This window comes from Parambassis ranga, chromosome 14, assembly GCF_900634625.1.
Source record: "Parambassis ranga chromosome 14, fParRan2.1, whole genome shotgun sequence".
Lineage (NCBI taxonomy): Eukaryota > Metazoa > Chordata > Actinopteri > Ambassidae > Parambassis > Parambassis ranga.
In genome coordinates, this window is record NC_041034.1 from 11,760,024 (window position 1) to 11,774,762 (window position 14,739).

At 41.3% G+C, this 14,739-nt stretch overlaps 1 protein-coding gene across 5 annotated transcripts in view; it reads right to left on the minus strand.

Annotated features, from left to right (window-relative positions):
• nrg2a (neuregulin 2a) overlaps positions 1-14,739 on the minus strand; it is a 62,525-nt gene that overhangs the window by 33,610 nt on the left and 14,176 nt on the right. Inside the window, exon 1 of one of the 5 annotated variants that reach the window (XM_028422536.1) lies at positions 7,439-7,662. The exons of 3 other annotated variants lie outside the window; for them this stretch is intronic. In XM_028422536.1, coding sequence (XP_028278337.1) covers positions 7,439-7,526 — 88 coding nt within the window. In that variant the 5' untranslated portion in view covers positions 7,527-7,662. Of the gene's footprint in view, positions 1-7,438; positions 7,663-14,739 lie in introns of those variants that run through there. One more of the 5 variants, XM_028422537.1, reaches the window with a different exon arrangement.

The window sequence follows — 14,739 nt, forward strand, 5'->3', positions numbered from 1 at the left end:
TCTCACTTCCAGCCCTGCATCTCTTAGTGCTGATGAAAAATACGCTGTGTAGACAAAGTCAGTTCAGATGCATATATTTTAAAATAGTTACATTATTTTACACTCTGAATTGTAATCACTGAGGGCATTGGACACTGCAAACACAAAGACGGATCACTATTTTTGGTAATGATTATCCCAAAATACTGCATACATAAGTGTTTGATGTTCACATTGATTTCCATTGATAGATGTCAAACTCAAAATAGCTCATAACCAACAGATAAATGGAAAAACAACTATATTTAGTTCAATGGCAGCCATTTGTTTCTAAAATTACAGTTTGCTGGTAAGACTGGGGCCTTTTATCTGTGAACTGCATCCTGTTTGGAAGATGTGACTGAGGATATTCATGGCCTTTGGAAAAAAGAGACAAAGATTCAAACACAGCAGATATGCTGTTGTAGTGCGGCATTTAGTCATTTTAATAAGCTTATAGTCTCAAGATGGATCTTTGTACTGCAATGACTCGAGCAGTTAGTTCAGGATTTTACTGGCCCAAGAGTTTGAGACAATAAAATCCTCATTTATGCAGTAAGTCATAAATGTGGTTTTGCTGAAAGTCATAAGATTATACAGGCAGAACATATACTGTAGATTGCCATTTAAAATCAACTCTGCAAGGGGTTTATCGATAGCCTGCAGCAAGGCTACGTACTGAGCGTGAGAGTGCTGATGCTCCAGATGTGGTTCATTAAACCTTTTCTGAGATGTAATGTACTCTACAATATTGGATGAAGATCATACTGCACAATGTCTTGTGGTCTACTGGCGTTCTTAATTTTTACATTATGCTAGCTAATGGAAACTTTCCATCAAGTTATCAGCTGTACTATCTCTACATCTGCTTAGTAGCTGCATTGAATGATGTAGTTGCAGAATGATGATATCACAGCACTGCAACAAGGCTTGTCCCATCAAACGCAGCCCTCTTTGTCCTGGTATTAAATCATCCAATCGATGGAACCTTCAAATTGTTTACAATCAAAGATGCATTATAGGGTTTTTTTCTTCTAAACACTACAGCAAAATTTTACTATGGTATTTAAGGTTGCTAAGCAACAATGGCAGCATGTTGTGACACCTGGCGATGCAACCAGGAAATCCTCCATAGACCTGAATTGAGATACAGCGAATATGCATGTGTCATGTTTGATATGCAGTTTCCTCAGCCGTAAACATTCATTTCAAGCTAATGAGAAAAATTACCATCTTACAAAACAGGACAGAAAATTCCTGCATGAGTCCATGGCCTGGAGTCTGTATAACAGAACTACTGTACATGATTTCTATACATGCTTAAGTCTGCACGACTCACTCCAACATGGTGTCGGGGGGGAAAACCTTGTCAGTCAAAGTCAAGGGACAGCAGGAACTAGGTTGCACCATACAGAAAAATGTTTAGTACTTCGTCTGGACACCAGTCCGTCCTTGCCAAGCAAATTAAACAAGCTGTGTCCTTGACTGGAGAAGTTACAGAAACACAGGGGCCGCACTTTTCATCAGCTCAGGGAGCCAGATGTATGAAAGGCTCTGCTCCATATGCAACATACAGCTCTAATGAAGACTAAGGAATGCAGCACACACTGTAACTTGAAGATAATGGTAATATGAAACCACCATGTCCATAGTAATGTCTGTCAGTCCAACTCTTTTAACATAAAATATTTATTAACAAAATAAACTCCTCAGTTTAAGTCCTTAAACATATTTGTCTGTAATTGGAACAACATGAAAAAAGTCAAGCATGCCACACAGAATTTATCTAACTGCAATTTGAATATGAAAATAAAGTGAAAATAAAATATTTTCCCCGAGACAAATGGTTGTATCATTTTTCCATTACAGCAGTGGAAAAAGTGTCAGGCAGTAATGATAAACCCCCGCCTCAACAACAGCCTGATTCTCTCTTTTTGAAGCACAGGGGCAGCTGCAGACATGGACTATAAAAACCCAATTTGAGAATAGAAGCCTATCCGGCGTGTCAACAGCTCATGCTTTGGGTAACAGTTGGAAACTTCAGCCTAGAAAGTTGTACAAAAACAAAAGTTGCTTGATGAATTAACAATGCATTGTTCTTATTGAGTTAACATTTCTGTTTTATTTCCAGGAGATTAGAATAGGAATCTGAGGCATGCCTTTGAGTTTCCCTTCCAGACAAAGTATCCCTGATTACTCCGGTGTTATGTCACTTCACTGCACGTCGTCAAAAGACAAATTACATGGTGAGCCAGCCAGAGAAATGGCTTTTGCATGTGGGAATGGTCTTCAGGCACTACACACTAGTCACTGTACCAAAACATCTGTTCACAGCGATCATTTCAACAGCCTCCCACTACAACCAGTACAATTTCACCAAATACATATCTGGTACATTGTTTATATGACTCAATAGACTGCAGTTACCAACACTTTAGGTGAAATTTTAAGTGTTACTAGTAGCCTGACTTTAACTACAATCTAGCCAGCCAAATGTTTTGTTTTGTTTAAACGCAAAAAAAACATGGGTAGCACCCACAAGAGTAGTACAGTACTGACACCATGGGTCAACGCCAATGGAAACGGCCTATTTGGACATTAGGTGAGATAGTAACCACTGATGATGCCTGAAAACAGAGGTGGGTGTGTGAATGCTGTCACTAAACCAATTCCAGACTCTAGAACCAGATGCTATGGGTTCATGTCCTGTGTCAGACCATCACTTTCTCACTTTAGTGTCCAATCGCTGTTGGGTTGAGGCAACAAAACTACTTGGTTAAAAAACAATCATCAAACTTCTAACCTCTAAGTAAAGTGAAAAAACCCAAATCTTTCATATCTAAGTAGTTTGAATAGCTTCTACAGTTCAGTAAATATACCAAAGCTCCCATCTGGAAAACCTCAGCAGTGCAGAGGTTTCATCCACACTGTTGTTATGCAAAACTGTTTAAAACTATGTGTTGGCAGAAGTCCACACAAACATTTCCAACCATATCAACATCTTTGCTCATTAAAAGTCAGGCCATGAACACCAGGTCCCTGTCATAAGGCTGCAGCTGCCATCACAGAGAGTCATTTCTGATTCGTCTCTTTATCAGCAACCAGGAACTGACGATTTAATTTTCCAAGCAAATTCTTCGAAATTCAAAATCTGTATTTCCATTTCCATATGCTGCACTGCTCTTTTGGAAAAAAAATTTGACTAATCTATAGTTAAATAACTAGGTTAAACTTCCATCTGTTGATTTAATTATCAAATGATTTTTCTGTCTATATATTTATGATCAGGAAGTTTAGTAATGTATTCAGTGTTGACTCAAATATCTCCACTGTGTTACCAAACTCTACATTCAAAGTATGAAAATGGTCATTTCCTTGTCATTTGCTTCTCACTGGCAGCCATATGAATGAATGAACTTCCTGTAATGTGACAGGGTTGATAATTTGTTGTGTTGAGTTCAGTGAGATGATTTCACCAACACTGGATATTCCATGGTAGTGAACTTGAATGCAAAGTCCATGCTACACATTACTATTTTCTATACATACAAGTGATAGGCAAGGCACAAACAAGGTAGGAGTAGGAGGTGAAAGTCATGCCCTGTCGGCACGTATATCACATTTGTCAAGTAAGCACCTAAAAGAAAGTGTCACAGATGCTTCTTGTCAACACTAACTCCATTCTTGGGTCTCAGATTGCTGGTTGGAGTGTAAACAAGGTCTTGGCCCGGATGTCCGCTTGCCAAATTGGAAGACCCAAAACACTGGCAGTTGGTCCCAGATGCTGATTCATCTGATGATAGCTAATATGTTACCAGATTGCTATTAATGGCTCTGTTTTGTTATATGTGTACCTGCTATTCTGCTAACACACATTGTTAGTATGGATGACTTAACGTCTCACCCAACATGCCAGGGCATACAATGTCAAAAATGTATGTTGACACATATCGAAAGTTGATGGCCTTCTTCTGCTCTGAAATGTGTAACTGCATCTTTAACTAGCCAACAGAGGCGACCAATCAAAGCAAAGTGGGCTTTATAGGAGGAGTGCAGACACAAAGTGCACCTAAAAAAGCATTCTTATTTCAAATGTTTCATCAAAATATTGCTTTCACTGACAGTGAACTTCCTGTTTCCTGTAGCCTTTTGTAACAGCACACAAAAAGCTATTTTGTATAGTAATTACAAGAACAAAGATCACATCAGAATAGAAAGTTAAGGTTGTCTAAGGCTTCACCACTGATGCGTCCATCAACCAGTCTCCACAAAGGAGGCTGTTGGAGATTAATGCAAATGTCTTTGTTTCATGTATTAAAGGTGTGGTAAGGGTTTTTTTTACATGATAAGAAGCATCTGAAAAAAAAATGGAGCCAACTGCTCACTTCCATAACTAATTATTACCACCCTCACAATGCACGCAAAAGCACAGAGAAGAACTTGTTGTGATTTGTCTTGGCATGAGATGAGAAAGAGTTTATAAAATATAACATTATGAACAGTAAAAGCAAATTTATGTGAGCAAACAGAGTGCACAAAGACTTCTTAAGACAGAGGTATGCAAACATGTTGCATTGAAATGACTTAGCCCAAAGCAAATTTTGATGTTGATATTCGTTCTGCAGCATTTTTCTCTTCTTGCCTTATTCTTAAGAAAGACAAGTTGGTTTTTGCACAGTTTTTCCCTACTGCTGGTGTCTTTTCTTTTCAGTGAGGAGCAGCATTTGGCAGAAATAACTTTGTAGTGCTCCCTTTCTAACCCTGGGCCTGCTTCATTAGCAAAGTCATGCAACTTTCTCTAAAGAGTGTCAACTTACAGCCGCAACACACACAAAGCTGTGTAGCTTTGACGTGAAAGGAAATCATCATGTAACATTGTAACAGGAATATGCCCTAAATCAACACTTGCAAATAGTTTCTGGTCCAATTCCTGGAGGCATCATTGCTGCTGAAAGGACAATTATAGCTGAGAAATACCTGCTGTGAGATAATCTTCTTAAATAAATGTGGGAAAACTAAACTTTAAGGAAACCTGAGAAACAACAGACACCACTGTCTTGTTTTTTGTGATGTCTGTGATGGTTGGCTGACAGTCTCAACACTGTTCTTGTTAGAATACATGTAATTATATTTTGACACACCTCGTCCTCACATACAAGTTGTATAACATATTATCCACAGTATGACATGCCACGGCACCAATGCCAATGCAGGTGTCTATCTCAAAGATTTTCATATCAATAAATGCGCCTATCTGTCACCAGATCGGGTAACAAAATGAAAATGAGGCCTGACTATCAAATCACATGGAATCCCCTTGCGTTTAAAGTGTGACCATTATTTTTTTAAGAGGTGCCTATGGTGTCAATCCTTCTCAAAATTACATGACACACGAAGTGATGCATACTTCACTCAGCGGTTCTCTTTATATCAGAGGCAGAGCTACTGACCCCCAGTGTCACACAGGTTTCAAAGCAACAGCTGTAGTTACTACTTTCTGCCATAGGTGCTGCCAAAAAGAATAAAAGAGGTTCAGTTCAGTTGTTCTGGAGCCGGCTGACTTTGCCGCTACATGAAAAGTGTGCTTCCCTGTTCGCACATGATGAAAGCAAGTTAGCCAGCCATTATGTATGATTATGGTCAGCATTTATTTAAAGACCCCAATCTAGATCAGAAACCCAGTCTGACATTAATTTTCCAACACTCCTCTGTCTGTACATTCTGCAACTCTTTGCCATCTAAGCCACAAATTCCACCTGTCTCTATTCCTTCAGTTCACACACTGTTCAGTCAGTGGTGATTTAAGTAAACAACATCTGCTGACAGTCTGAGTGACGACTCAATTGCCATTTATTAGTGTGTTATATTACTATTGTAAAACCTGCATAAGCTTGCTAAGAATGTATAAGAGAAATCTCTTCCCTTTTCCTTTCAGATGATGACCCATTTCTGGGGCCTTAGGCCCAAAACACACCTGATGTGGTGTGTGCACCAGTAGTGCAGACACAACAAGCATCGCCCACGAGCATGTCTTCATTTTGACCTACTTTGAAAGCTCCATTTTAACTGGGGAAGCACATAGTTTCACACAGGTTACCCGTTTACCCAGTTCTCTAGATAAATAAATGACACCCCCCCCCCCAAAAAAAAAAAGAATTATTCAAATTAGCTCAACACACCCCTGGGTTATATAGTGACAGGGCCAATATCAATGGATAACAGCTGCAAAAGAAATGTACAATAACACCATTAAATGCATATTACTGAATTACAGTGATATGCAAGCACAGTTTATTTTCACAAATTGTGTGAAAAGTAGAGAAAATAAACTACAATACGCACATTACACACAGCTGTTCTCTATGAGTGTGGCAGCTGTGCTGCTGATTAACAAATTCTGCAAAGCACACTGAGTCCAGTGTAGTCTGGAGAGCTGTGTCTTAAGTGTTTATAAGATCACAATCAAACTTGGAAGGAGGGCCGGCAATTATTCATATTAATAAAATGTGCATGTCTAATAAAACAAGAACACCGATTACAGATGCTGCCAAAAACAACAACAGTAGCATATTTGTAAGGTGAAAATCTTGCTTGCTTGAAAAAAAAAAAGACTCATTCCTGCGGGTGGTCTGCTGGAAGCTGACAGGAGTGACATCAGCGGGTAGACAATGTCCACAGAGATGAAGAGATGCTGTCTAAGATCTGATCAAAGAAGGAATCACACATACAGTCATAAGCAAGGTATTGTCCTTACCAGTGTCATTTAAACGGGGGTTGGGCTTCCCCATGACCTCAGGTCAAACTACAATGACATGCAGTAGCTTGTTGGATCCACTACTGTGCAAGCACATTGCTACCTTTGTGACTGTGAAAGACAAACAGCTCCCATGATATTCTCATGCCAAAGTAACTTCTAGTGAGTTTTCTTTTTTTTTTTGGCCAGGTGAGTCACAGCAGATGCAGAATTAAGATGAGAAGTGAAAACACTGAGGCAACCTTTAAATTATTAACCCTGTCAGGGAGCATGAAATAAAAAAGAAATGCTTTCCTGCTATATAAACTTTATTTAAAAAAACATGGCTTTCAAACATGTGAAATGTGACATCTGAACTAACAAAAATGTCAGCTTACACAGAACTAATATACAGCTGTGAGCCCCAGAGAATGCTCTAAAAGTTCATTTACTTTCCTGTCATTTGACTTCCATACAGTTCCAAACCAGATGTGCATCTTTCATACTGACCCCCCTCAGAAGACCGATCCATGTGACAACCTGGTGGCAAGCTTTGACAAGCCAACAGGATACTAACTTTGTCCAACACTTCCGTAATATGGCAACACAAACTCAAACAGGTCTGTCTCTCTCTCTCTTTCAGACACAAAAGTAAACATACAGAAACCACCTTTAATTTAATTTTACCTGTAGTGAGATCGCCCTCTTTCTCCTTTTGTCCTTTTTTACCTCCCTTCTTTCTGCCTTTCCTCTCTTTCTTCTTGCTCTCCGTCATGCTGTCAGAAGAAAGTAAATCCTCTCAGGAAAAGAAACAGGTAGTCCTTAAGGGAACGTGTGGCAAGTGGGCACCACCAGACTCTGAGCCTGTTAGAGCGTCTCTCCTCCTATATAGACTCGCACCAATCAAGTACAGAAAGGAACCACCTACTCACAGCAGGGCAGAAGGAGAGGGAGAGAGAGTAAGAGAGAGAGAGAGAGAGAGAGAGAGGGGAAGGGAGGGAGAGAGAGGGAGAAAGAGAGAGAGAGGGAGGAGGGAGCAGGGAGGAAAAATAAGGAGAGAAAGGTAGGCTGAGGAGGAAAGAGGAAAAATGAGGGAATAGAGAGGGAGGAGGGGGAGAAAGAGGAGGAGCAAGGAAAGCATTTCCCATTGCTTTAAGGCAATCAACTGTTCCCTTTCTGGATCTAACAGATAAGCAGTGGCTCTTCCAGGCCCTGCAGTCATGAGCGAGGACAGCGAGAGACCAATCCCACGGAGTCCCCATAAAAATCTGAAGTTGGCCATTCAAGCTCCATGGCTCTGCATGTGGCCAAAACCATTTCATTTACTCCGGCAGCATCTTCTCCTCCGTAACGACCCGTGCAGAAGTGAAGTGAGACCAGTTAAGCTGTCCCCTTTGCACTCCTGACCCAACCCAGATAATTCAGGCAGAGACCTGCCCTTGCCAGGTTGATGTCGGGGTCCCAAAACACTTTACATCTGGTTCACATTTGCTGAGCACAGTTTCTGCAGATATGTGTAAGAGAGCGCTGTGTGAGGTGCGGAATGTCAGATCAGAATCTGTGACGGACTGCTCCTTGCAAAATTACACAAAATCATCTTTGGCTTTGCCAAGCTGCTCCCCTTCCTCAACTCTCTGTCTATCAGTACCTCTCTCAATACTACAGGCAAGTTTCAGCATGTCTGCGGTTGTACCTCTCTCCCTGTCACTGATAGCCAGATGTCATCAATGCTCCTGCAGCAATGAGCCATCTGTATAAGCTTTATATTGCACGTTTTCCATAATTTTGATATTTTCATTCAGACCGTTTTAAAGAAATTAGGAAAATGTCCCCAAATGTGGTCATGTCATCTGAAAGCCTCTTTATCAGAATAGGACTTATTAACACGGTAGCCAATAACATGTTGGAAAAGCTTGTTGCAAATAGGAAAAGTACTGATTCCATATGACCATATATGTAGCAGTCTTTGAGTACAGTACATTTCCACACCCATAGAATTGTCAATGTAGTGTATCATATCATGTAGCATTTAGTCTGCCTAATTCAAAGCAGTCAAATTAATGCAAATTTAGGCTTACACAAGCAGGAACAAAACTTGTAAAGGGAAAACCTTGTCCACCATTTTTTGTCATGCTTGAGGTTCATAGTGCATATGTGCATATAGTGACATCATAACTGTAGATTACTCTTTTCAGTGGAAAATCACAAACCAGTTCTTTAGCCACACATTTACGCTGCCTTTTCATAGAACAAACTAAGGCTTGTGTGATGTGATCTCTAATGCAAACATATTTCATCTTCATTTGACATTGCCCAAACTGTGACAACATGATCAGCAAAGTTGTATTTTAAGCTGCTATATCAGAAGAATTTTTCTAATTTCATGCCGACTGAACACCACTGCCCTGCCAAGTGGCAAAAAATAGACTGAAACAACAGCCGAGTGATTCTCAATGAAACCTGTAGATGAGTCATCTGTGGGGCCATCCCAGGGTTTGTCTCAGTCAAGCCCTGAGAGGATTCTTGACGTTTCTTGGGAGTAGGCGGTGGCAGAAGGGATTGAAAGGGGCAGCAGAAGGGTCATGTCTTAACAGGTCAGCACGCTCAATAGCATAAGCCTCGTCTGTGGACAAGAAACCTTGAAAGAGGTCAAAGTGAGGCCAAGTTCTGACACGCCAACCAGGTTCAATGTAGTTTACTACAGTTCAGAAACAAATTACTCTCTCCTCTCCTCCCTGTGGTTGTTCTCAATGATATAATGTGTCAGCAGCTATAAGTAAGGATTGGCAGGGGTGTGACAGAGAGCTGCCCCTGCCGTCTTTCCCATCCTATCTTTCCCCCCAATCTGAACACTCACTTCCTCTACCACTATACAAGATGAGACTCGTTCCCAGGCCTGAGAGTCTGTGGGTGGGCATGCGGTTTATGTATGTGTCAGAAATGTGAGTATTTGTGACGTCAGGACAGAAGAAAAGTGGCGTCTTTCAGCAGAGCTACAAAAGATGCAAGTAAGTAAAAGGTGACGTGAGAGTGCACTGTATGTAACAGTGGAATCTGGAGCATATTAACCTTGGACAAAAAAAATGTGGCCCTTGTGTCAGTTTGTGCAAACTTGCTAAAATGAACTTAACTGCAAACATTATGGATGCACAATAACATTAAATAAAAACGATGAACATACAAAAAAAAGAGAAGTACATAGTACACACTAAGATCAATTGATTTTTGCCCACATTTCTGAACAAGGTTGAGCTTTTGTGTATGAGCTCGTGGAGTAGAACAAGGCGCTGAAATGAACTTACACACCCAGACACAAATATGGTCATGAACATGTGCATCTAAATCTCTCTCTCTCTCTCTTTCTCATTTTTTTTTCTTGAAAAGCATCTGCTGTTTTTCAACAGCCGTGGGCCGTCCTTGGATCAGGGTCTGGAGGTGGAGGGGCACAACGGGCTAGTGTGGGAGGAGCATATGTTTAAGACCACATCCAAAAGAGAAAAAAAAGGAACCAACCCCTAAAAGTTCTTACATGGATCCTTTGTACACCCTACTCATAAATGCTTCACAGACCCATCTCTGCCTGCCTCCTAATCCCTCCTTGTTGCAACGGGGAGACAGCTTTCCTTTGTGATGGAACTGAGCAGCTCCCTCCTAACAACAGCATACCTGCACATCATCACACTGATACTGCTCACCAGCGCTCCTGCCCTTTAACAGGCATGAGAGTTTATCTTTTTAGACATAATGGCTTTAAACAGCCATTAGGTTATGTTGTTTACATCTGTCAGCAGCTTTTTTCCCTCAACAAAGTGTATAGAGCAAAGCATATAGCAGAGTGTGTAGGGAGGGGGATTAGAGTGGGTAGTTTTGATTGTCAGAGGTGAAGGGGGGGGTAGAGAGAGGACAAAATGAAACAGGAGGGAAAAAGAGGATAAATGGAGAGATTAGTAAAAGGAGGGAGCACAGAAAGCAAAATGGATAAATGGGGGATGTGGGAGTGAAACTAATGTCCTCAGATGTCCTCATCAGATGATAGAGAACAGACCCACCTGCTGATATTCACCAATTAATAAAGCATCCTCAGTTGACCATGCACTGTGTGTTGTTACAACATTGCTCAGATAAAAACCTGCTCATCCGGCCAATCTGTTGTAGCAGTGACCAAGGAGATCGCATAAAACACACATTTCTCATAAATGTAATCTGTTGATAGTCCTGTGTGTCCATATATATATATGAGCTGTAATTGTGTCTGAAAGTGTATGAATGACAAGCTAAAGATGAAAAGCATGTGATGAGACACTGAGTTATGTCACTGGGCAGGCTGCAGTGAAGCCCCCTTCAGGGGAGGCACGACACAAATCAATGTCAGTGACATCTGGAGGCCTGAGGAAGGGGCTATTTTCTCAAGGTCAGCTGTGCCAAGGTCAACAGAGATTCCAAATCTGAGGTTCCCTAATGACTCTGCTCAGCAACAGCTGAGATCGGGAGCACAGATAGACACCAGAAATCACAATAACCTCCTCATTAACCTCCGTTTACAACAAAGTAAATGGATGGATGAATTCAAATCAAGTGCAGCCTGATGTCTACACACAGCTGCTAAGAAAGAAAGAGACTTTAAGTGTTAAACAAGGAAGTGATCGTGTGTGGTTTCAGCCCTTTGACGTTTCCGCAGCACATAGCTGTCACCATGGTAACCACAGTCTTAAGGGTAGCAACTAGAGTATGTGAGAGAGATTCAGAAGGGCGGAGTGAGGATGAGAGACAAGAGAGGAAAAAGAAACAAGAAAGGATGTGAGAGAGAAAAGTAGGAGGTAATGTGTAAGAAACACAAAGGCAGGAGTGAGTGAGGGAGGCAGGAATAACAGACAGGTGAGATAGGAGAGACAGAGCAAAAACCAAGAAACAGGGAGTGAAACGAAGACACACAGCTGCAGCCTGGCCACTGTATCGCTCCATAAGAGAGATGTCCATGAGTAAGCCTGTGCCAAGCCTGCTGGGAAGCACTGCAGTAGCATCTCAGAGAGAGAGAGAGAGAAAGAGATGACAAACATCAGCACTGAGCATGCTCCACTCTCAAGGCCACTGACAAAATGAGATTTCAGCTCTTTAGTCTCTTAGTTTGTTCAGTTCTCCTGCTCTATCCTGTTTCTGTTGCTAGCTAGCTTTGATAAGCACAAGACACCAGCAGTGTCTCTCTGCTCCAGACGTGGCTCCACACCAGATAAAATTTGATTGAGGTGTCTGATAACTGATTGATCTAATGGTAAGAGGCATCTTTCCCACTTATGGCCACACTGACTCATATCATGACAGGTTTGATTGGGGCTGAGAGGAACAAGAGATGAGCATAGCAACTCATCAGCCAATGAGGCATGATACTGCAATAGGAGGACAGCACCAAGGCAGCCACACACGCATGCACACACAGTCAGTCATCTCTGTGCCTTCAAACTTTTATTGTCTTATCTGGGCCATACTAGAGCTGAAGAATGAATGACACTCAAACATTTGTGTCAGATCCAGAATTATGCTGATGTTAAACTATTAGATTTTTTGCTCTATGGGCTCATTTTACATGCAGATAGATCCAGACATACAGTATACAGCAGCTGTGTGTTTTTTAATGACTGGACACTGCAGTCCTGACCTGCAGTACCCTGTGTGAATAAATGCATATAAAATGTTTCGGTTGGAACAGGACTCATCCATGTGGCATTCAAAAAAAAAAAATAAGTTTGTTGCAGTTTGGGGAGGTTTGCCTTACCAAAACAGGTTGGGGCTAAAATGTCAATGACAGCCAAAATGCTCTTTAGGAAGACACAACAGACCTCCTCTGTGTGAGTATTTTTTCCTGTTATGTGTGTGTCAGAAAGATAAAGCGTGCACTAAATGTAGAATGTAGTTAGGAAAAAGAAACAAGAGAGGAACAAGTGTAAATTGCCACTCAAAATCCACTGTGCTGAAGGGAAAAATAGATCAAAATTAGTGCATAGGTCTATGTAATATAGGTTGACTTTATTCTGCACATATTTGCCCATCATCTGGACAGTCCCAATGTATCGCTATGGTATTGAAATAGCAAAAAATAGTTTTAATGACAGATGCTGTCTGAGAATGACTTTGATCCTCTTAAACAAAAATCCGCTCTATCTTCTTAAGACTGTCTGATTGAATCTCTCATTCCCGCTGTATTTTCCCTCCTTTTAAACGTATTTATTTTCTGCGTCTCTGTCCGTCTGTCTGTCTCTCCCTGCCTGTCTCCCTTTCTTCTGTCTAAGGCAGAGATAAAGAGGTTTGTGTGACTGTGAGCAGATTGACTTGAAGATAGAGGCTGGAAGCAGATCTTTTCCACCTCCTCATTCTGGTCTTTCTCTCCCGCTCTCACCCAGATGAATAGACAAACAGTCTCCCACATGCTCTCACAGTTTATCAAACACACACCCACATAGAACCAGGTCTTCACGCAAACACATATGTGCGCTCTCACCAGAGAGAACAACACATACTCAATCTAAGTGTCCTCAGGCTGACAAAGTATACACTGTCGCACTCAAATACAAACATACCCCCTCAAACACGCACATACGCATACGCACACAAACACACAGGTGCATCCACATGTAAATAGAAGAAGTGCATAGGTCATTGATGCGTTCAAACGGGACCCTTTTTCCACTCATAGTGTACCAAATACAAACCCGTTGCCTGTATTAAAGCATACTTAAGACATCACATCTGAATCACAGCAGGCTCGTAGCGTGGGTTTTTCCACTGCATACTCATATTCACCCTCAGACCAACTGTAAAAACTTTTTTTTTTTTTTTACACACTGTTACTGAATATCACTCTGAACATTGTACAGCCTAACAAAAATATCAACCTAAATAAACATGAAAAATTGTTGACCTAAGTAGATTATTGATATTGGTTTTAGGTGTAAATGAATTTGATTTACACTAGAGAAATGTAAATTTACATGAGGGAAAACATGGGAAGGTTGTGCTCTTATCAGTAACCCCCCCTTCAAAAACATACGCGCATCCGCTCTCTGCTTTGCATTCTTCGCATCAAATCAAATTCCTTTTGCGCTCTGCACTTGTCCTTTATCTCCAGAATGTGTTTTTAGAGCAGCACAAACATGTCACAATGAGGACACTGTGAGGAATTTTCACAAAGAGTGAAAACAGCATCTTGGTCAAATCATTTGCATTTCTGCCATCGCCTCTCATGGCTGTTGAGCTTGAGCTTATCAAGAGTCTTTCTTATCTCTTTGTTTGTTTTTCACCAATGTAGGCTTTTCCTGGAAAACAGGCCACTACGCATGTGTAAGCTTAGATCATGCTTCGGCGGCATAAGCCCAGATCAAGGCAGTCTCAAATTGAGTGAGCTTGATAAGTGGGCAACAGAGTGGCCCCAGCTGACAGTGCCAGGATGGCCTCACACTGTGCTCTGGCAAGCCAGACATGCCTGACAGGAAGCCAAAGCTGTGGTTGGGTCATCTCAAAGCGACAAGATGACTCCACAGGCACACAAAAAGAAATTCCTGTCCAGCCTACTGGAAGCAGTTAAATCCATCGCCAAGCAGACCAGTAACTGACAACCCAGGCACTAAGAAGGAGGTCAAAGCTAGCTAAAGCTGTAATAGTTCTAAATAGCCAAGCCACTGCCAGTGTGAGCAGCTTAGACTGGAGGTGCAGTACCAAAGCTTTGGCCTAAAATCTAATAGTTGTGTTTTGGCCAACAGCGTATTAATTGTTGCTCAAAACCTGTGTAGTAATAATATCATACTAAACCATGTTTGTGTGAATACAGACAAAGTGCAGCATGACGGCACTGGTTAGCGACAAAGTGGTTAACTTATGGTTTCATCAGAACGACGATACAAAGAGAGGCCATTGTTTGTATTTTTTAATGGTACATTTTGTGTTGTTTTGTAATGCTGGCTTGCGTACAGTGGTTTCCTGGCCCCTGGCCATTTGCA